Source organism: Salvelinus alpinus, chromosome 37, assembly GCF_045679555.1.
Source record: "Salvelinus alpinus chromosome 37, SLU_Salpinus.1, whole genome shotgun sequence".
Taxonomy (NCBI): domain Eukaryota; kingdom Metazoa; phylum Chordata; class Actinopteri; order Salmoniformes; family Salmonidae; genus Salvelinus; species Salvelinus alpinus.
The window spans coordinates 11,654,745-11,677,346 of NC_092122.1; the positions used below are offsets into that span (position 1 = coordinate 11,654,745).

General features: G+C 45.3%; 1 protein-coding gene across 37 annotated transcripts in view; it reads left to right on the plus strand.

Annotated features, from left to right (window-relative positions):
- The window catches only part of LOC139565913 (CUGBP Elav-like family member 2), a 213,320-nt gene extending 191,167 nt beyond the window's left edge, over positions 1-22,153 (plus strand). For 7 of the 37 annotated variants that reach the window (XM_071386573.1, XM_071386565.1, XM_071386572.1 and 4 more), the window contains 5 exons: positions 2,849-2,980; positions 5,746-5,865; positions 14,839-15,036; positions 15,396-15,539; positions 15,724-22,153. In XM_071386573.1, coding sequence (XP_071242674.1) covers positions 2,849-2,980; positions 5,746-5,865; positions 14,839-15,036; positions 15,396-15,539; positions 15,724-15,851 — 722 coding nt within the window. In that variant the 3' untranslated portion in view covers positions 15,852-22,153. The remainder of the gene's footprint in view (positions 1-2,848; positions 2,981-5,745; positions 5,866-14,838; positions 15,037-15,395; positions 15,540-15,723) is intronic. The other 30 variants (XM_071386568.1, XM_071386576.1, XM_071386580.1 and 27 more) reach the window with 18 other exon arrangements.
- The last annotated feature ends 449 nt before the right edge of the window (positions 22,154-22,602 follow it).

Below are 22,602 nucleotides of genomic sequence, written 5' to 3' on the forward strand. Positions count from 1 at the left end.
CATCATGAGGAGTCGGAGAGCAGTGAGAGGCTCAATTACCCCAATGAGCATTCAATTAGAGCCAGCTAGCTAGCTAGCGCTTACGATAGAGCCCCGGCCCAGCTCAGCCCAGGTGGCATAGGGAGCCTCCATAGAGCTATACAGCCCGGAGCACACAGCACAGCCTGCCAGCTGTATAGCCCCAATACTGGAGCTCCTGGTGTGTGCAGAGCTGTCTCTGTGTCTCTCTTCCTCTTTCTGATAAATATTGCCGTTTCAGGACAGCTGCACTCTGCTGTTTGACATTCCAGATGAAGTGTATCCATTGCACATGAATAGCTTCCTTAGATCTCAGTCTTTATGAACAGGTACCGTGGAGAGGTTTGATATTATAGAGAGCGGTTCTGTCCGTATTAAAGTGATGGTATGCTGGTAGCGTTGATGATTCTTCTGCTCTGCTCTCTGGTTCCCCCATAGCTGTGTCTCCTAGTCTTAGTCATCCTCCAGGGCCGTCAAACTCAACTCTGGACCTCGCAGCCAGTTCCACTCCCTTGTTCCATTGTTGCCCTCTAAGCAGGGACTGATTGGGTGCAATTAATAATCAGGTAGAACAGAAAACCAGCAGGCTCTGGACCTCGTAGGGTGGGAGTTGAACACCCCTGCACTAGGGAATAGTGCTATAATCCTCCCTGTTTTGCTTGATTAAGTGGCATTAGGCCCCCATCTGTGTGTGTGTGTGTGTGTCTGACTGACTGACTGACTGACTGAGTGTATAGAGTGTAGGGTCAGATCAGTGTCTCTCCACTCAGCCGAGCCTGATTGAGTCATCTGCTCCACTCTAAACCCACAAAGTGACAAAGCCACTCAACAGCGCTGCCCTCCATCCGCAGAGTGGAAAAATACAGTGTGTTATACAATACCACAGGGAATACTTCTAACACAGCACATACCGTGGCTTTCATCATGGTTTATCAGACAGAAGAAGATGAGCTCTTCTAGGGTCTGTCTGGTTCCTCTTCAGGTTTCTTTCTCCTTTAGGAGTTTCTCCTTACCACTTAAGCACTCTGTGACAAATTAGTTTCTCAAAAAGGGCTATGCTAATAAGATTATAAATGATCTTATAGAGTTGTGTTTTACAAGAATGATGTTGTTTATCAGGATGACTGGTTGGAACAAGTTTTTCACAATGTGCTACGAAATATATTTATAATGTGAAGGATGTGAAGTGAAGAACAGAACTGTATTTTCTTGGAAGTAGTGATTCTTTTCCCCAGCCTGCTCTTTTCAGAGGCTAACGGCATGTATATGAGTAGGCAACAACAGACAGCTGGCGGATGCACACGTGTTGTTTATCGCATGAGAAGTCTGCACTGTGACTGCGTCACACACACACACACACACACACACACACACACACACACACACACACACACACACACACACACACCTCCTGTCCAGACCGGTCGTCACGGCAACCACAGAAACGGAACATTCTGATCAGGCTGTTTCGGAAGAAGAGGAGACGGAAGATTTCAACGCTTGTTATTTCACGCTGTCAGGCGGGCCTATCTGGACACGAGCGCCTCACTAACCAATTATTCTAGCGCCTTCTCTTTATTGGTCAAGCTGGGTTTAGCCATCTGGTCCAATGAAAACTGTTCAGTGAAAACATAAAACCCCCTTAAACCATTCACCCAGGTGCCAAGCTCCAAATGTTTCTTCATGGTGTCTCGTTCATGTGATGTTGTGTGTGTGTGTGTGTGTGTGTGTGTGTGTGTGTGTGTGTGTATGTTTGTGTGTGTGTGTTCATGGTACTGTATATACATTCAGACTGTATATACGACACATACCTCGCATTTGACAAGGTGTCCGCCCCTCTTTCCTGGGTCCATAGGAGTGTTATATAAACGGGCGTAGTTCTCTCTGTGAGTTGGTCGTTGGAGCTCCATTGCTCTGTTCTACAGAGTGAGTCTGTCTGCTTTATGGAGCCTTGTCCAGCTGTCTCTCAATAAGCCAAACAGCACTTCAGCGTATGTTCAATCTACTACGCCATATTTCTCTATTCACACACACGCGCTCTGCCTCACACACACACACATGCATACATACACACCAACTGCTCACATACACACTTTCTCTCTCTCACACACACCCACGCTGCTGTCACACACAGTGCAGGGTGCGAGGTTGACCACCCCTGGAGGTGTCTAATGGGCGTTACTTTATCATCAGTCAGAAGCTGGCATGGCCTCATTAATTATGCTTAAGTAATGGCCCATATGCTAATGCCATGTAGCTAATGAGTAAACCAGGTTACAGTTAGCCTACATACTGTACATGTTGATGAATTACTGCCCACAGAAACCTCACGGTACAGAGAGAACAAAGCTCTATGTTAATGTAGAATCCAAATGCCTTGTTATACTACACGTTGTTATCTGTAAAAGACAACAACAGAATCAAACAGGAAGCTAGACAAAGTAGGGTAGATGACGTCTAGAGATGTTCCACAGGTCTTCATGGAAGAGCTTGGACAGGCGGTTGCCAGTGCCGTCTCTCTTCCCCCTTGCAGGAGTTTAAGTCCAGCCTGTCTGTGTGTGTTAGTGGTCCACAGTTGTCAGGATCACCTCTGTCTTGAATTGGTCATATCTTGACATGCAACCCCCCGAATAGTGGCCTAAGATTAGCATTGAGAAGTGATAGTATTGTATTGTAGCACTTTCCACCTCAACCACCATCCGTAACACTCAGCTTGTCAACCAGACGCCGCTCATCTCCTTCGGCGTCCACGCGGTTAGCACCCGGTTCCGATGCGGTCCAGACGTGGTCCCCAGGTTTGACAACACCCTCTCTGGCTCCTCTCCTCCAGGTATGAGTGCTCTGCAGTTGCAGAACCTGGCCACTTTAGCAGCGGCAGCAGCGGCGGCCCAAAACTCAGCCGGCCCCAACGCAAACCCCCTGTCCTCCAACGCGGCCTCCCTCGGAGCGCTGGCCAGCCCAGGTAACGCCGCTTCAGAGGGGGGGGGGGGGGTCAAACGCGGGGGACACCTGCCCTCCTGTCCTACCACCACCATCATTTTCACTGTCGTCAACAATACCATCCTCTTCGTCATCATTGCTGATGATCGAACCATCTTCATCACCATCAGTAGTCATTGCCGTCGACACCCACAAGATATCGCTCCATGGTGTGTGTCCGCCACCTCTGCGTTTTGTTATTGTGTTATTGTTACCACGGAGACCCCATGCCGTGTTCGTCCCGGCGCCTGCCTGCGTGTCTGTGTCTGACAGCACTTCACCGTGTCATGTGACGTGTACACCCTACGGCCATATCATTCCGTGTCCCACGCGTTGTGTGTAAAACGTACTGCAGCTCAATGTCCTCTGTGTTCGGTTTCCACACTGAGAGTTGTCTGTGGGTGGGTGTGGTTGTTTGTGTGGGTTTGTTGTGCCTTTAAAGTGACTCTTGTCTCTTCGCTTCACAAGCCCTCTGAGACACGGGAACCTTAAGTGCAGTGGAGTTGTTTCCGGGGGAGGGATGGTTGTTGGCACCTTTATGTGTCGTGTGTGATCTGCCTCTGGACATGGTCAGGGTCTGGCGACTAGAGAGACAGACAGCTGCAGTCAGGAGTTCTCTGGAGGAGATGGGTTCATCTAGGTCACATGGAGACACTCTTCTCTCCTTCTATTCCTCTTCTTCACTCTCCTGCTTTCTCTCTCTGCTTTTCTCTTATTCCGCTTTCTCTCTCTCTGCTTTTATCTTATTCTGCTCTCTCTCTCTCTCTGCTTTTATCTTATTCTGCTCTCTCTCTCCCTCTGCTTTTCTCTTATTATTCTCTCTTTCTCTCTGCTTTTCTCTTATTCTGCTCTCTTTGCTTTTATCTTATTCTGCTCTCGCTCTCTCTCTGCTTTTATCTTATTCTGCTCTCTCTCTCTCTGCTTTTCTATTATTCTGCTCTCTCTCTCTCTCTCTCTCTCTGCTTTTATCTTATTCTGCTCTCTCTCTCTGCTTTTATCTTATTCTGCTCTCTCTTTCTCTCTCTCTCTCGCTGTTTTTATCTTATTCTGCTCTCTCTCTCTCTCTCTCTGCTTTTATCTTATTCTGCTCTCTCTCTCTCTCTGCTTTTATCTTATTCTGCTCTCTCTCTCTCTCTCTCTCTCTGCTTTTATCTTATTCTGCTCTCTCTCTCTCTGCTTTTATCTTATTCTGCACTCTCTCTCTCTCTGCTTTTATCTTATTCTGCTCTCTCTCTCTCTCTCCCTCTGCTTTTATCTTATTCTGCTCTCTCTCTCTCTCGCTCTCTCTCCATCTGCTGTTCTCTTATTCTGCTCTCTCTCCCTTTGCTTTTATCTTATTCTGCTCTCTTTTTTCTCTCTCTGTTTTTCTCTTATTCTACTTCTTTTGCTTCCCTCCCTCTCTCTCTCTTTCACTCTGTTTATCCTCTCTCTCTCTTTCACTCTGTTTGTCCTCTCTCTCTCATCCTCTCTGCCTTGCTCCTCCAGTTCCCTGGTTGCTGTCTTTTCTGGAGTAGCCAAGTAACAGAGCGTGAATAAGAGCTTTGTTTAGTGTCTCTCTCTCATGAACCCATCACCCTTTGCCTGTCCTGCTCCCTGCTTTCAGCCAGCTGCTTAGCATAGGTTTGAATGTGAATTCTGCTCTCTCGCTTGCTCTCATGTGTTCTGTGGTTACTAGAGCTACATTACTAGTGCATGCTCTGCTCAGTGCCAATGAAAGGCGACACTCTCCGTCAATGACATTTTGACTGAATATTAGTATCAATTTGATAAAAAGACAGCCAATTTACCATTGAGAGACTGTCTTGCTTTTCATTTGTACTAAGTATATTTTAAGATATCCTCTCTTTCTGATGCAGTGTAAGCGTGACTTAGAGGTGTGTGTGGAAATTATGTCTACTGGAAGATGGACACTTTCTGGACAATCAAATAAACGACTGTCTCTAAAGGACAATTGTTATTCACCCACATTGTACTTAGTGACCATGTAGCACTTAGGCATGTTCTTGTCACTCATGATCTGTTCTTTTGTATTTGTGTGTGTCACAATTGTGTCTGTGTGTGTGTCACAATCGTGTCTGTGTGTGTGTCACAATCGTGTCTGTGTGTGTGTCACAATCGTGTCTGTGTGTGTGTCACAATCGTGTCTGTGTGTGTGTGTGTGTCACAATCGTGTGTGTGTGTGTCTGTGTCTCTGTTCTAGGGCTAAATTAACCTTGTAAAATAAAAAATACATGTAACATGTATGCCGAGATATATCTCTGTCATACTTATATCTTACTTAGGGATCCTAAACAGGAATCTAGCGTAGGGTCTATTTGGTCATCTGGCGCTCTTGCCTGCTTGTCTGCCTGCTTTAGGTTTGGTCGTTACATGACCGCTTCACGAAGGAACAACCCAGTCCCTCACCTTTTCATCGCTACACACGCATCCACAACTACTGTGTTCATCGTGCTCTGCATTCACATGTGGGAGGGATCTTTATATGTTACCTGGCAGCTACACTCATTTATGGGACATTCGGTGTTGAATGAGGGCAGAGATATGTACTTCCTGCCTTCCACTCTCCCCAGCTCCAGTTTGTCTGAGCAGGGAGGATGTTGTTGCTTATATCACTAAAACGTCCAATTGGATGCCTCCGCTTCTCTAACGCGCGTGTTTGTTGTCTTGCTCTTCCTTCCTCTTTCTCTCCCTCCCTCGCCCACTCCTTCCTCTCCTCCTCCTCCCCCTGGTATCCTCTCTTCCCGACAGCGGGCACCACAGCCAACTCCTCGGGCATGACCTCTCTGACCTCTCTGGGCACTCTGCAGGGCCTGGCTGGCGCCACCATGGGTCTGAACAACATTAATGCACTAGCAGGTAGCGTCAACAGTGAGTATTCACCGCCATCGGCCGCTCACCACTCATCTCACCACCACCGCCATCGCCATCACTCAGACACAGGGATACGCTGCTGTTGCAGAGGAACGTCATATCTAGAAACCACCTCAAAGTGTTACAAACATTTATAATACTACTGGTAATGATCTAAAGACGGTACTCTAAACACTATCAAAATCCACCAAAGTCCCGGATCCAAACATCTGTCACTTTGACCCTCAAACTATGCCCGTGGTTGCCATGTGGCATCTCTCTGTGTCCGCTCCCTGAGAAATCACCTGTTCAGCCTGGCTTTATGCTCCAGGCTGCACCCCCTAACCCACCACATCCTCACAAAGACCACAGCTACCAATACATCCATCCATTTATTCATGAATCCATCCGCTTCCTGGTTGTGTCACACAGGGTGGTGCCTGTTGTAAGAGTGCTGCTGTTTGTGCTGTCGCTTTGTCAGCGTGCTGATGCCGCTTCACGTCTGTGTGGTGTCGTGTACGTGTCACTAGTGAATCTGCACACTCGTGTATAAGTAGAGGTACATTTTTTCAACAACAAAAAAACAAAAAACCTTTTAGTAGAGGTGAAGAGAAGAAAATATTCTGCAACTCTTGGAAGAATACAGAAGTGGCCTTAATCAGGTATATGTAAGTCTACATTTATGAGTTGAGCTGTGTCCCAGTAGTCGTACAGTAGCAGGCTGTCACGACTTCCGCCGAAGTTGGTCCCTCTCCTTGTTCGGGCGGTGTTCGGCTGTCGACGTCACCGACCTTCTAGCCATCGCTGATCCATTTTTCATTTTCCATTGGTTTTGTCTTGTCTTCCATCACACCTGGTTTCAATCCCATCAATTACATGTTGTGTATTTAACCCTCTGTTTGCCATCATGTCTTTGTCGGTGATTGTTTGTTGTATGTTTTGTGTCATGTTCTGGTGCGACGGGTTTTGTACCCTTGTATACTATTTTTGTACATATTTTTGGGGGGGGGCATTTATTAAACTGCTCCGTTTATACCAAGTTCACTCTCCTGCGCCTGACTTCCCTGCCACCAGCACCCATTACACAATCCCCAACCAATTTATGGAGTCAGCAGGACAAGGTACCCCGGCCATAGAGGTGGAGGAGCGCGTCCAGGAGCATGCAGCAATACTTCACCATCTTGGTATCGCCATGGACCGCGTTGTCCAGAAAATGGCCTCCACCAGCACAACCGGGGTCTCCCCTGAGCTCCCCTCTTCTACCTGGGTCCAGTGGGATTTGTCTCTCCCTGCCCCAGGAGTACCACGGAGAGGCTGCGGGCTGCCGGGGGTTCCTACTTCAACTGGAGCTATACCTGGCCACTGTCCACCCGGCTCCATCTGGCCGTGGGAGGGTGTCCGCCCTCGTCTCATGCTTCACCGGGAAAGCCCTGGAGTGGGCCAACGCCGTGTGGAGAGAGGGAGATGCGGCATTGGACCAGTTTGAGGAGCTCTACCATCTGAGGCAGGAGACGAGGAACACCCAGGAGTTCGCACTGGAGTTTAAGACCCTGGCTGCCGGTGCAGGATGGAACAACAGCGCCCTGATCGACCATTACCGCTGCAGTCTGCGAGAGGACGTCCGTCGGGAGCTGGCCTGCAGAGACACCACCCTCACGTTTGACCAGCTGGTGGACCTGTCCATCCGGCTGGACAACCTGCTGGCTACTCGCGGATGTCCAGATCAGGGTCTGGTGGTTCCATCCTCTCGCACCCCCTCTCCGATACCCATGGAGCTGGGAGGGGCGGTGCGCAGGGAGACCGGAGGGGGTTCCCGCTCGTGCACCATCTGTGGCCGCAGAGGTCACACTGCCGGTCGGTGCCGGGTTGGTTCCTCTAGGAATCGAGGCAGCAGGCAGGGAGCTCTGGCGTCACCCCAGGTGATCCGGCACCATTCTCACCCAGAGCCCTCTGTTGCACAACTGTTTGTGTTTGTCACTTTTCCTGAGTTGTCCCCACATTCCCAGCATAAGGCGCTCGTCGATTCAGGCGCGGCTGGGAATTTCATTGATAGAGCGTTAGCCCATAGTTTAGGGATCCTCATTGTTCCCGTGGATGTGCCTTTCCTCGTTCACGCCTTAGATCATTAGGGTCAGGGTTGATTAGGGAGGTCACCGCTCCTTTGGGCATGGTGACGCAGGGGGGTCACACGGAGAGAATTAGTATTTTCCTTATTGACTCTCCTGCGTTTCCCGTGGTGCTGGGCCTACCCTGGTTAGCTTGTCATAACCCCACTGTTTCTTGGCCACAGAGGGCTCTCACGGGGTGGTCGCGAGAGTGCTCAGGTAGTTGTTTAGGGGTTTCCGTTGGTGCTACTACGGTGGAGAGTCCAGACCAGGTCTCCACCGTGCGCATTCCTCCTGAATATGCCGATTTGGCATAGACTCAATTACAACCTCATCGACGGGGCGATTGTGCGATAGATCTCCTGGTAGACGCTGCACTTCCCAGGAGTCACGTGTATCCCCTCTCACAGGCGGAGACGGAGGCTATGGAAACATATGTCTCCGAATCCCTGCGTCAGGGGTACATTCGGACCTTCACTTCACCAGCCTCCTCGAGTTTCTTTTTTGTGAAGAAGGAGGGAGGTCTGCGCCCGTGTATTGACTATCGGGGTCTGAATCAGATCACTGTGAGGTATAGTTACCCGCTACCGCTCATAGGCACAGCAATAGAGTCAATGCACGGGGCGCGCTTCTTCACTAAACTAGATCTCAGGAGCGCTTACAACCAGGTGCATATCCGAGAGGGAGACGAGTGGAAGACGGCTTTCAGTACCACCTCTGGGCACTATGAGTACCACGTCATGCCGTACGGGTTGATGAATGCGCCATCAGTCTTCCAAGCCTTTGTAGATGAGATTTTCAGGGACCTGCACGGGCAGGGTGTGGTGGTGTATATTGATGACATTTTGATATACTCTGCTACACGCGCCGAGCATGTGTCCCTTGTGCACAGGGTGCTTGGTCACCTTTTGGAACATGACCTGTATGTCAATGCTGAGAAGTGCTTGTTCTTTCAACAGTGTCTCCTTCCTAGGGTATCGCATTTCCACCTCAGAGGTGGAGATGGAGAGTGACCGCATTTCAGCCGTGCGTAATTGGCCGACTCCCACCAGCGATTCATAGGGTTTGCCAACTACTACTGGAGGTTTGGTCAGGTTTGGTCAGGTAGCGGCTCCCATTACCTCACTGCTGAAGGGGGGCCCAGTGCGTTTGCAGTGGTCAGCTGAGGCGGACAGGGCTTTTAGTCACCTCAGGGCTCTGTTTACCTCGGCTCCCGTGCTGGCCCATCCGGATCCCTCTTTGGCGTTCATAGTGGAGGTGAACGCGTCCGAGGCTGGGATAGGAGCTGTGCTCTCTCAGCGCTCGGGTACGCCACCGAAGCTCCGCCCCTGTGCCTTCTTCTCGAAGAAGCTCAGCCCAGCGGGGTGAAACTATGATGTGGGGGACCGGGAGCTGTTGGCTGTCGTCAAGGCCTTGAAGGCGTGGAGACATAGGGGGCTAGACACCCTTTTCTCACCTGGACTGACCACCGCAATCTGGAGTACATCCGGGCGGCAAGGAGACTGAACCCACGCCAGGCAAGGTGTGCCATGTTTTTAACCCGTTTTGTGTTTACCCTTTCTTACAGACCAGGCTCCCAGAACGTTAAGGCAGACGCATTGTCCCGGCTGTATGACACAGAGGAGCAGCCCATGGAGTGTGGGAGCTGGACGCGGACATTGAGCAGGTGTCACGTGCAGAGCCCACTCCCCTCCAGTGTCCAGCTGGGCGTCTGTATGTTCCGTCTGCTGTCCGCGACCAGCTGATCTTTTGGGCCCACACGTCACCCTCCTCTGGTCATCCTGGGATCGGTCGGACGGTGCGCTGTCATAGTGGGAAGTACTGGTGGCCCACTTTGGCTAAGGATGTGAGGGTTTATGTTTCCTCCTGCTCGGTGTGCGCCCAGTGTAAGGGTCCTAGGTACCTGCCCAGAGGTAAGTTACAACCCTTACCCGTTCCACAACGGCCGTGGTCGCACCTGTCGGTAGATTTCCTGACCGGTCTTCCTCCTTCACAGGGTAACACCATGATCCTGGTCGTTGTGGATCGTTTTTCTAAGTCCTGTCGTCTCCTTCCTTTGCCCGGTCTCCCTACGGCCCTACAGACTGCGGAGGTACTGTTTACACACGTCTTCCGGCACTACGGGGTGCCTGAGGATATAGTGTCTGATCGGGGTCCACAGTTCACGTCGAGGGTCTGGAGGGCGTTCATGGAACGTCTGGGGGTCTCGGTCAGCCTTACCTCAGGTTTTCACCCCGAGAGTAACGGGCAGGTGGAGAGAGTTAACCAGGATGTGGGTAGGTTTCTGAGGTCTTATTGCCAGGACCAGCCGGGGGAGTGGGCAGCGTTCGTGCCCTGGGCAGTGATGGCCCAGAACTCGCTCCGCCACTCCTCCGCCACTCCTCCACCAAGTATTTGGTCACCTACAAACAAGCAAGATTTCTGGCTCTCACAGACCTGTAACTTCTTCTTTAAGAGGCTCCTCTGTCCTCCACTCATTACCTGTATTAATGGCACCTGTTTGAACTTGTTATCAGTATAAAAGACACCTGTCCACAACCTCAAACAGTCACACTCCAAACTCCACTATGGCCAAGACCAAAGAGCTGTCAAAGGACACCAGAAACAAAATTGTAGACCTGCACCAGGCTGGGAAGACTGAATCTGCAATAGGTAAGCATCTTGGTTTGAAGAAATCAACTGTGGGAGCAATTATTAGGAAATGGAAGACATACAAGACCACTGATAATCTCCCTCGATCTGGGGCTCCACGCAAGATCTCACCCTGTGGGGTCAAAATTATCACAAGAACGGTGAGCAGAAATCCCAGAACCACACGAGGGGACCTAGTGAATGACCTGCAGAGAGCTGGTACCAAAGTAACAAAGCCTACCATCAGTAACACACTACGTCGCCAGGGACTCAAATCCTGCAGTGCCAGACGTGTCCGCCTGCTTAAGCCAGTACATGTCCAGGCCCGTTTGAAGTCTGCTAGAGAGCCTTTGGATGATCCAGAAGAAGATTGGGAGAATGTCATATGGTCAGATGAAACCAAAATAGAACTTTTTTGGTAAAAACTCAACTCGTCGTGTTTGGAGGACAAAGAATGCTGAGTTGCATCCAAAGAACACCATACCTACTGTGAAGCATGGGGGTGGAAACATCATGCTTTGGGGCTGTTTTTCTGCAAAGGGACCAGGACGACTGATCCGTGTAAAGGAAAGAATGAATGGGGCCATGTATCGTGAGATTTTGAGTGAAAACCTCCTTCCATCAGCAAGGGCATTGAAGATGAAACGTGGCTGGGTCTTTCAGCATGACAATGATCCCAAACACACCGCCCGGGAAACGAAGGAGTGCCTTCGTAAGAAGCATTTCAAGTTCCTGGAGTGGCCTAGCCAGTCTCCAGATCTCAACCCCATACAAAATCTTTGGAGGGAGTTGAAAGTCCGTGTTGCCCAGCAACAGCCCCAAAACATCACTGCTCTAGAGGAGATCTGCATGGAGGAATTGGCCAAAATACCAGCAACAATGTGTGAAAACCTTGTGAAGACTTACAGAAAACGTTTGACCTCTGTCATTGCCAACAAAGGGTATATAACAAAGTATTGAGATAAACTTTTGTTATTGACCAAATACTTATTTTTCACCATAATTTGCAAATCAATTTATTAAAAATCCTACAATGTGATTTTCAGGATTTTTTCCCCCTCATTTTGTCTGTCATAGTTGAAGTGTACCTATGATGAAAATTACAGGCCTCTCTCATCTTTTTAAGTGGGAGAACTTGCACAATTGGTGGCTGACTAAATACTTTTTTGCCCCACTGTAACGGGTTTTCTGAGTTTTTTAGCATTTATTAAACTGTTCCGTTTATACCAAGTTCACTCTCCTGCGCCTGACTTCCCTGCCACCAGCACGCACCCATTACACAGGCCATGCCAGTGAGTTTCTCTGATGGCCACACTAAGTCTCTGTCCTGTCATGTCCTGCTACACCTCTGGGGGAAAGTCAAAGTGTGTAGTCTTAATCAGGGTTGTTATGACAGCAGAGATCCTGTAAAACCAGCCCATTCTCCACATATTCTCCCCTGACCTTTTCCTGCTTCTTCTACAGTTGCCATATCCGCTTTATAAATCACCCCACCGCTCAAACACGATGAGAATGCCAGTTTGACATTAATCTTCTCCCCCCTTTCCCCTCCTTCTTTCATTTAAGCACATCTAGGCTTTAATTGAATCGTAAAGGTCAACGGTGCAATTATTCCTGAATAAATGAGTGACCTATAATTTCCAGCGCCGTGGTCATCATTTACATCTCTGTCAGATGGTGGGGAGCGGCGGGACATTTGGGAATATTGATCCCCTCAGACTGTTGCCCTGCCAGGCAGTGAAGCCACACTAACAAGTGTAGCTGTCCTTTTTAACCTTGCTGCTCGTCGTTACCTTCTAAATGGCCAAATAAGGATGGGCCATTTGATTGGTGTTTGACATTGTTGGTCTGAAGTCTGATTGGTCAAAGAGTAGTGAGGTGATTTCTCCTCTGTGTGGGTGGTGAAAACAGCGAAGAGCGATAGATTGAGGGATGCTATTGAGATATTGGTTCTTGAGTACACTAGCGGGTTCTGAAGTGTGGATGTTAAACTCGTACATTAGGCCTTGAGTGTCTTGTGTGTGTTGACGTGCAGTGTGTGTGTGTGTGTGTGTGTGTGTGTGTGTGTGTGTGTGTGTGTGTGTGTGTAGGGGGGGGGCTAGGGATGTTGCCATGGTGATATTTCAGCGACTGGCTGCTTATTTCTGCTGTGGTGTTCCAGTTTGCATGGGTCAGGCCAGGCTCTCCATTCACCTCTGTGTTACGTGTTTTAATGTCTATACACGTGTATTATGTGTGTGTGTGAGTGTGTGTGAGAGATCAAATAAATAAACATTTTGTGCATATCCTGTACAAAATGTTTTGGAATGTGTTTTACATTGCGTGTGTATGTATGTAGAGTGAGTGAGTGTGTGTATGTTAAATGTATGTTGTGTGTGTGTGTGTGTGTGTGTGTGTGTGTGTGTGTGTGTGTGTGTGTGTGTGTGTGTGTGTGTGTGTGTGTGTGTGTGTGTGTGTGTGTGTGTGTGTGTGTGTGTGTGTGTGTGTTGAGTGAATGAGTGTGTAGTGTATGTATAATGTGTGTAGTGTATGTACAATGTGTGTGTAGTGTATGTATAATGTGTGTGTAGTGTATGTATAATGTGTGTGTAGTGTATGTATAATGTGTGTGTAGTGTATGTATAATGTGTGTGTAGTGTATGTATAATGTGTGTGTAGTGTATGTATAATGAGTGTGTAGTGTATGTATAATGTGTGTGTAGTGTATGTATAATATGTGTAGTGTATGTATAATGAGTGTGTAGTGTATGTATAATATGTGTAGTGTATGTATAATGAGTGTGTAGTGTATGTATAATGTGTGTGTAGTGTATGTATAATATGTGTAGTGTATGTATAATGAGTATGTAGTGTACAGTCGTGGCCAAAAGTTGAGAATGACACAAATATTAATTTTCACAAAGTCTGCTGCCTCAGTTTGTATGATGGCAATTTGCATATACTCCAGAATGTTATGAAGAATGATCAGATGAATTGCAATTAATTGCAAAGTCCCTCTTTGCCATGCAAATGAACTGAATCCCCATAAAACATTTCCACTGCATTTAAGCCCTGCCACAAAAGGACCAGCTGACATCATGTCAGTGATTCTCTCGTTAACACGGGTGTGAGTGTTGACGAGGACAAGGCTGGAGATCACTCTGTCATGCTGATTGAGTTCGAATAACAGACTGGAAGCTTCAAAAGGAGGGTGGTGCTTGGAATCATTGTTCTTCCTCTGTCAACCATGGTTACCTGCAAAGAAACACGTGCCGTCATCATTGCTTTGCACAAAAAGGGCTTCACAGGCAAGGATATTACTGCCAATAAGATTGCACCTAAATCAACCATTTAACGGATCATCAAGAACTTCAAGGAGAGCGGTTCAATTGTTGTGAAGAACGCTTCAGGGCGCCCAAGAAAGTACAGCAAGCGCCAGGACCGTCTCCTAAAGTTGATTTAGCTGCTGGATCGGGGCACCACCAGTACAGAGCTTGCTCAGGAATGGCAGCAGGCAGGTGTGAGTGCATCTGCACGCACAGTGAGGCTGCTTCTCAGCCACTCACAATTTTGCCTAAGAACACAGCCATGAATAAAGAGAATGGTACCAACACATCCTCCGAGAGCAACTTCTCCCAACCATCCAGGAACAGTTTGGTGACGAACAATGCCTTTTCCAGCATGATGGAGCACCTTACCATAAGGCAAAAGTGATAACTAAGTGGCTCGGGGAACAAAACATCGATATTTTGGGTCCATGGCCAGGAAACTCCCCAGACCTTAATCCCATCGAGAATTTGTGGTCAATCCTCAAGAGGCGGGTGGACAAACAAAAACCCGCAAATTCTGACAAACTCACAAGCATTGATTATGCAAGAATGGGCTGCCATCAGTCATGGTGTGGCCCAGAAGTTAATTGACAGCATGCCAGGGCGGACTGCAGAGGTCTTGAAAAAGAAGGGTCAACACTGCAAATATTGACTCTTTGCATCCACTTCATGTAATTGTCAATAAAAGCTTTTGACACTTAAGAAATGCTTGTAATTATACTTCAGTATTCCATAGTAACATCTGACAAAAATATCTAGACACTGAAGTAGCAAACTTTGTGGAAATTAATATTTGTGTCATTCTCAAAACTTTTGGCCATGACTGTATGTATAATGAGTGTGTACTGTATGTATAATGAGTGTGTACTGTATTTATAATGAGTGTGTACTGTATGTATAATGAGTAAGTGCACTCTTCTTTTTGTACTGTTGGGTTTTATGTAAAGTTGCTCACATGCTCTCAGGTATGGCGGCCCTGAACGGAGGCCTGGGCGGCGTGGGGCTGACCAACGGCACGGCGGGCACCATGGACGCGCTCACACAAGCCTACTCAGGGATCCAGCAGTATGCAGCCGCAGCCCTGCCCACCCTCTACAGCCAGTCCCTGCTGCAGCAGCAAGGTGCCGCCGGCAGCCAGAAAGAGGGTCAGTGGGCGTGGGGTGGAGCCAGGGAGCGGAGGGAAGGGACAGGGGGAGGGAAGAGGCAGGAGGGCGGAGGGGGAAGTGAAGGTATCAAGCGGTGGAGTGTTGGGAGAGAGGTATGCACTCCCAATACAGCCAGACCCGACTGCAATAGTCGAACTGGCATAAGTAGCCTTCTAGTGAGATTATTAATGCAACAACGATACTAACCACAGGATGCCAGAAACAGGTTGGGCACTGAGGGTAGAGGGGAGAGCATAGAGGGATAAAGACGTATGCATTAACTCTCTATAATCTCTTTACACTGTATGTCTCTGGGTTTAACCCTTACCCGGTACTGTCCCGTGTCTCTCTCTTGTTAGGGCCTGAAGGTGCCAACCTGTTCATCTACCACCTGCCCCAGGAGTTTGGGGACCAGGACATCCTGCAGATGTTCATGCCTTTTGGAAATGTGGTCTCTGCCAAAGTCTTCATTGACAAACAGACAAACCTGAGCAAGTGCTTCGGTACATCCACCAGCACAAACACACTGAAAACAAACACCTGTGTATGAATGACATGTTGTATTCCTTTTCAATCATTTGAGTTTCTTCTACGCCTCCTACATCCTTTTGGGCACCCTCTCTCTCTCTAACTCGCTCTCCCTCTCTCTTCTCTTGTACCCTGTCCATTTCCTTCTCTGCCTCCCAGGCTTCGTCAGCTATGACAATCCGGTGTCGGCGCAGGCAGCCATCCAGGCCATGAACGGCTTCCAGATCGGCATGAAGAGGCTGAAGGTGCAGCTCAAACGCTCCAAGAACGACAGCAAACCCTACTGATCTTAGCACTAGGGCCTATCTGCTCCCATGTTACCACTGCTAGGGTAAGTCCCCATACGAGCCACGACCTCTACACAGGGACTGGGGGAGGGAAGTGGAGGGAGGGGGGAGACAACATTTGACCACCAGAGGGAGACACTAATTTCTCCTTTAGTATTTTTTTTTTTTTTTAGCTTTTTTGTTCAGCAGTATTATTTATTATTACTATTATGATTTTTTGTATTATCTTTCACATGAATGCTTCCATTACCACCTTTATTTTGTACCACTTTAAAAAAAAGGTAGCTATCATCGGTAGCTTTTTCAGTTGTAAAACATATTTAATTTTCTACGTGATTATTTATATACTGTTATGAGAAGAATTTCATTACTCGAAAAACAGAGTAAGAAAAAAAAAACAAGCTATATGATTTTGTTTGTTCTCTTTGTGAACCTGAGGCCTGATAAAATGTCGATATAAAGGGTTCATTTCTGACACACCACGCACCGATATGCACATGACCCTTGACCTCCTGGTGTTGGTTTCCGGGCCAACCGCCGCTGCTTCTCTGACCCCTGATGCCTGCTGACAGACACCAGGGAACAAAGGGTTAAAAAACAAAACTTAGTGGCCTCTCACCTGTTAGTCAGTCAACGACAGCATCCCATACACTCTTCTATTTCATTAATATCATGACTCCAGTCATTTCTTTATGTGAAGAATGTTTATTTCACACTAGAACAATGTTAGCAAACTATGATTTTCTGGGTCAGATCACATTGGTCTTTGTTGAAGGGGATATTGTGTAGAACATTTTCAAAGTAACATCCAGAATCTGATGAAGGCTACAAGAAAATAAATGTATGGGTGGGAATACTGAAAATACTTGATGTTTCTTGAGAGATAAAAAAATTAATTCAAAGTAGCGAAAGCCACAGGCCTGTACATTTTATTTGTAAAAAAAGCAGTTCTATTTTTATACAAAATTTTTACTGCCTCAGAAAAAAGGATTTTATTTATTGCCTATCGTTAAGTTATTTGACTCCTATAAAGAACAGAATCCGTTAGAATAGAACCTTGTCGAGTAGTCTTCTGAAATTCGGAACTGTAGAATTCTCTAGAACAGAGCCACGTTCACACCTCGCTCTGCCTCTGCTCCCTTCACTTTCACACACCTCTCTCTGTCTGTGCATCACATCCGTCTGTGATCAGCTCTTTCTCTTTCTCCATCAGTATCGGTACTTCACCTGTCAAATTTCAACCTTTCCTTGCGTTTCGTTTTTTTGTTCACGTGTTTGTTTCGTTACGTTTCGTTCGTTTGTACTGTACAAAAACCTTTAAACAGTTTCTCCCAAATGACAATCCATCCTCCTTGCTCTCTAGGAGCATGTGGTACTGATGGATATAACTTTGGCTGCTCTGTGTATGAGTGTGTGATAGTGTGTTTGTACAGTAAATGTGTGTCTGTTAGTATTAATCCAAATTGTAAATCATTTTTGTAAAAAAAAAAAGAAATAGCGAGAGATTTAAAAAAAAATGCCAATTGTGTAGTGAGTGGTGTTGCCCTTATGACCTGGTGGTTTGCATTGTTGTTTGTTGTTGTTGTTCCCCTGATTTTAATGCTGTAGTAATGTGGTGCCCTGGCTCTCTGTTCTGTGTGTAACTCTCTCCTCTCCCCTGTTTTCTTCCTATAGAACCCATCTCCATGCCTGTTAGCTCATCGTTTGCCTAGCATGTCTCTGTGGCGTGGCGTCCAAAAACAAAAAAAAAATACAAAAAGTCTCATCGTCCCGTCATTGTTTTCTGATGTCTTTTCTGAGCTCACCTGATCATAACCTGGTCTCCGCCTACTGACCTTTTGAACTTAGCGTGACCTTTTTGGACTTTTTTTGCATGTGACCTCATTTTGTTCAATTTTGGGGAGGTGGGGTAAATGGGGTACATTGTGCATGAAGGAGGGAGGGGGGGAGCGAATCAATGTGAAGAAGTATAGCATCATTCATACAAAAAGACTGAACTCTTACAGACAAAAACAAAACGTTTCTTTTTAAAAACAGAAAAACCCTGTGGCAAAATTATTTCCATTAGATTTATTTAGTTATGTTTAGTTTCCTTCTTTTATGTTGGGTTTCGTTTTTTGTTCCTTTTTTCATTTAAAGTAAACTTGAAAGTTCAGCACAGGGATTGGCTGTCTTGTTTCTGGCTCCACTAGCAATATGAGGCCAGAAGCGGACACTGTCAGTTTCCATGAAAAATAGACTACTTCCAAAACAGTTCTGAATAAAAACTGTCTGATCAATATTAGACTCTCTCAGAGCTCTGTAATTGTTTTTACATTTTTCAGGCAGTGTAAAGTTTTTTGATAAGGCCATTTTAAGTGGCTCTGTTTCTCATTAAAGTATATATAGAACCACTTTTTTCTAGAGTAGTTTAAGGTATTACAAAAATGTCAACAAAAAAAGACTTGCCCTGTTTGGGGGGAGAAATGCTACCTACGTGTCACCTTTTGCTGAACTGACTCACAGATAGACAATCCGTGGTTTAAATGCACATGATAAAGAAATGACCTATATTTTCTACTGTTTAAATTATAGAGCGAAAAAAAATAAGAAAATACCTGTAACCCGCGTTAACGTTGGTGCTTCTTGTGAGTTTAGTTTTGGTTTCATTACAAGTCTAACGGTCTTAAGTGTCTCATGTTTTTTAAAGAGAAGACAAAAAAAATCTGTTTACTTGAACAATAGACAAAGCCTTTCATATGAATACTATTATAATTGTTCCTTTTGTCTTTTTTTTTTAAGCAGTCCCGATTTGCTAAATTTATTGTTGGGTAATTAGCTATATAAAATTCCTAAAAAATATATATATGAATATATAAATATATATATATATATAACATGTCGGCTTGTGAAGCATCAATGTTAATATAATTTTATTTCTATCGTGGGAAACAATATTTAGATGTGTTTTGTTGTTCATTATAATGTGATTTTCTTTTCTTATAAAGAAAAAAAGACAAGATCGGTGGAGTTTAGTGCCAAATCTTGAAGGTACATCCTGTCTATAGCGCGTCAGTGTACTTCTTGTGAAATTATTTGATAACATGGGTATTTTATTAAGTGTTTTGTATGGATCCCTCATATGTAAAAATATAGATTTAAAAAAGAGTTTGTTAACTTGCTATTCTGTGGTCTTGTTGCCTGAAACTGTTTATGTTTTGCTTTTTTTTGTAAAGATGTAAAAAGTGCCCATGTGTCATATATATATATATATATATATATATATATATATATATATATATTATATATACACACACACACTCGCACGTACACACACTCACGCAGACCTCACAGTTGACTTTACTTTGTTGTTGTGTATGAGAGCCCCTGAGTGTGTACGCCTCTACAGTCCAGTTTCCATGTTCCTGCCCACCAGTCTTTACATTGCTGTTCACACGCTCTCTCTCTCTCACACGTCACTCACACACACAGTCCTCACATGAGCCATTATACAGAGCATTCTTCAAAGCCTTATCACAAGCCTTTACATGAACACTCACATTCTCGCCAAACACTCTCGCTTCATCCTTTCACTTTGACAAATTTCAAGCCTTATCTTAAGCTTCATCTCTCTCATTATAACCTAAATCAAGGACAAGTTTTTAGTTGAAGTTGCTACAGACTGGGATGGGGACATTGTTATTTGCTGGTCATGTTTGTGTCACCTCAAACAACATGAATGCATTGCTTTCATGAGGTAAGTGAAGGGCAAGACCTTCCCACACAAGCCTCAACCCCTCCCCAGACCCAGACAAAATGACGTTGATAGTACAGAATGATTTTCAGCTGTTTGGTTTTGTTGTTTCTTCCGTTGACAGTTTCTTCTGGAGATGTACCAGTATTGGTAATTACACCATTATTACAGAAATATGTTTGCCCTGTTGTAAATGCTGTGTAATGTAGTGTAACTGGCCAAAACAGTGTTGAGATGCCAAAGTATTACGTCAAGATTCTCACAGTCAATCCGTTTACATGACACAATGCTGTCTGTCCGTCAGTCTCAGTATTCTGTAAAACTGCCCCCGATTCCCTTCCCTGGAAACCTAGTTTACGGTCTGCAAAACGCAGCACTATTTTATACAAAAACTCACCAGTCGCCTTAACCAGGGAGTGTTGTATCGAAAGACTTGTCTAATAGGATCTAAAATCTGTATGTAAGTAGGTGGTGTTTGCCAAGTCTAAATGTACTGTATTGTACTGTACCTCCAGCTTCTCCAACTCTGGGTAAGCGTGTCACCATTTTGTCCCACAACACAGAGTAGAGAAGCAAAATGGCCTCCTTCTTCTTTAGTGTGGCTCTCAAACTGAAAACCAAGGGAGGATAAATAAGTTATTGTTATCTGTTCCATCGTCTTTTTACAGAATAACAAGGTTTATTTGAAATACCGAGCCAAACGGAGGAGGGTTCGTAAAGTGCAGACAGGGGAAATAAAATGAGATGAAAGGGTAGCTATCTTCAGTTCTTAGACAGCAAAACAACAGTCTCGGCCAAGAGGCAGAGCCGCTACCATGTCAAACGACCAAGTCAATGCCAAACTTCCGTTGAGTCCATAGCATATCAAATTGACATTTCCTAAAGCAGTAAGCATGAGTAATGCCATAAAAACAGCTCTAACTACCTGCATAAAAGTAATCAGGATTGCCAATATGTCATACTACACATATATCAGTGTTAATAGATCATTTTGTCATTAACGTGCGCTGATCGTAGTCTCCTTAAAAGACAGCTGCCGTATTAGGCCTAAGACCCTTCAGGAATCCTCTCTGTGAGGAACATCTTTGCACTCTAAATACATTAGGTAACATAAACAGACAACAGGGTTACATCAACTCACGGTGCAGCATAATGTGTTGCAGGCGTAGAGGCTTTGGTTTTTCTGTTTGTTTTCGGTTCATCCCGTAGCCAACTACTTATACTTTGGGAGATGGTAATGTATGGACATGTGTGTGATTTTACAGAACTTAAGCATCCCCCAATTCCCAAATCTCTCACACACACACACACACACACACACACACACACACACACACACACACACACACACACACACACACACACACACACACACACACACACACACACACACACACACACACACACACACACACACACACACACAGCGGGTTGGCACAGTGTAGTCTGATTGAAGTTGCAGTCTGTTAGATGTTTCTGAAAAAGCACAAGAGTGTCCTCCGCAGACAGACCGTTAGACAGGAGTGTCTGTTGAGTGCCTCACATCTCAGGGGCTGTCATCACCGATGCTTGTTGTAATCTTTCAATCTTCTCACTGTTCCGTTCTCTGTTCTCTTTTTTTTTCTTAATTATCTAAAGTGCTATTTATCAAAAAATGACATTTTAAAGGAAAAAAACAACTTGTAGTTTCTTTGCATTTTGGCTTATTATGTCTAGTTTTGGGGGGAAATGTTTGTTTTCTCTCTCTTTCTGTGCCGTAAAGAGCGTGTTGTCTGTAGATTAATATAATTTTGTTTGATTTTAAAGGATTTCAATAGTTTTAAGTATTGTCTTGAGAGAAGCCAAAGTCGGTGCATTTCAGTGGATTCTGTAAGCGTATTGTTTGTTTGACAACACTTTGAAATCTGTCATTGGATGGGATTGAAAAAGTACAAAAAATGCAGGCTTTCCTATTTCTACAAATGATTGTACTTATGCATTTTGTACCAGTGAAACTTTTTATACTGGAGATTAAAGGAAACAAAAAAAACTATTAGAAAAACAAACCTGTCTGGCCTCATGATGTGGCCTGACCTTTGTTGACTGGTTCCCGAGTATGATGTAGAGCTGGCATCAAGAAAGTTGTCTTTTGATATACAATTTTCTAAAAGAACTTTGGCTTGGTTTCTTTAATTAATTAACTTCTTATTTTTCCTTACTTTAGTGTTGTTCTTTTCGCAAAGAGGAGTTAGGCGAGTGTTGATTTCTTTTTGGCTTATAAATAGTTATAGCCGTTTGTCTATACAAAAAAACCCGGTAAGTTTCATTTAACTTCTGTATTGTGACGTCTACATGATAAGACAATTAGGAATATAAATATTTAGTCACCTTCAGTGGATTAATGTATTAGTTTAATAAAAAGATAAACTAATTAGAGGTTTTTGCTTTTAACTGTTTAGATTTTTCTGGTTTCTCTGTCCTCTGTGAACTAACTGTGTAGCTGAAGCAGTCAGGATTATTTTTGTAAACGTATGTTCTTGTGTGATGCAGTTACTTGCTTCTGTCTCCGATATTAAACCATTTTTCCTAATACTCGTCTCTGTGTGTGTGTTGTTGTTGTTGTTGTTGTGGTGTTCCAGTGGCTGTCTGATGTCGTAACGTTTCACACAACCCCACGTTTCACGTCTCTGTCTCTCCTTTTCTCTCTCGATCTCTCTTTTCCTCTTTGGTGTTTGTTCCTTGTTTTACACATAGTACAGTTGATTTCATCCCCAAGTGACAATTCACTATGGTGTCCTCAGTAAACATGGTAAATATACATCAAGGTGTGTCTATGTATATTACTGTGTAGCCCAAGATGATGTGACAGTTCATCACCTTTTTGAAAAAAATCCAATTGACAATCAAATTTGTAAAACAAAATTCTACTTTAGGCTGTGGTGCTTGGGGGCCATGATAATGAAAAATATTTCAACAAGAAATAGCCTGACAGGATTTTGTGAGTTGTAGGAACACAAAACTATTATCTTACTTAATCAC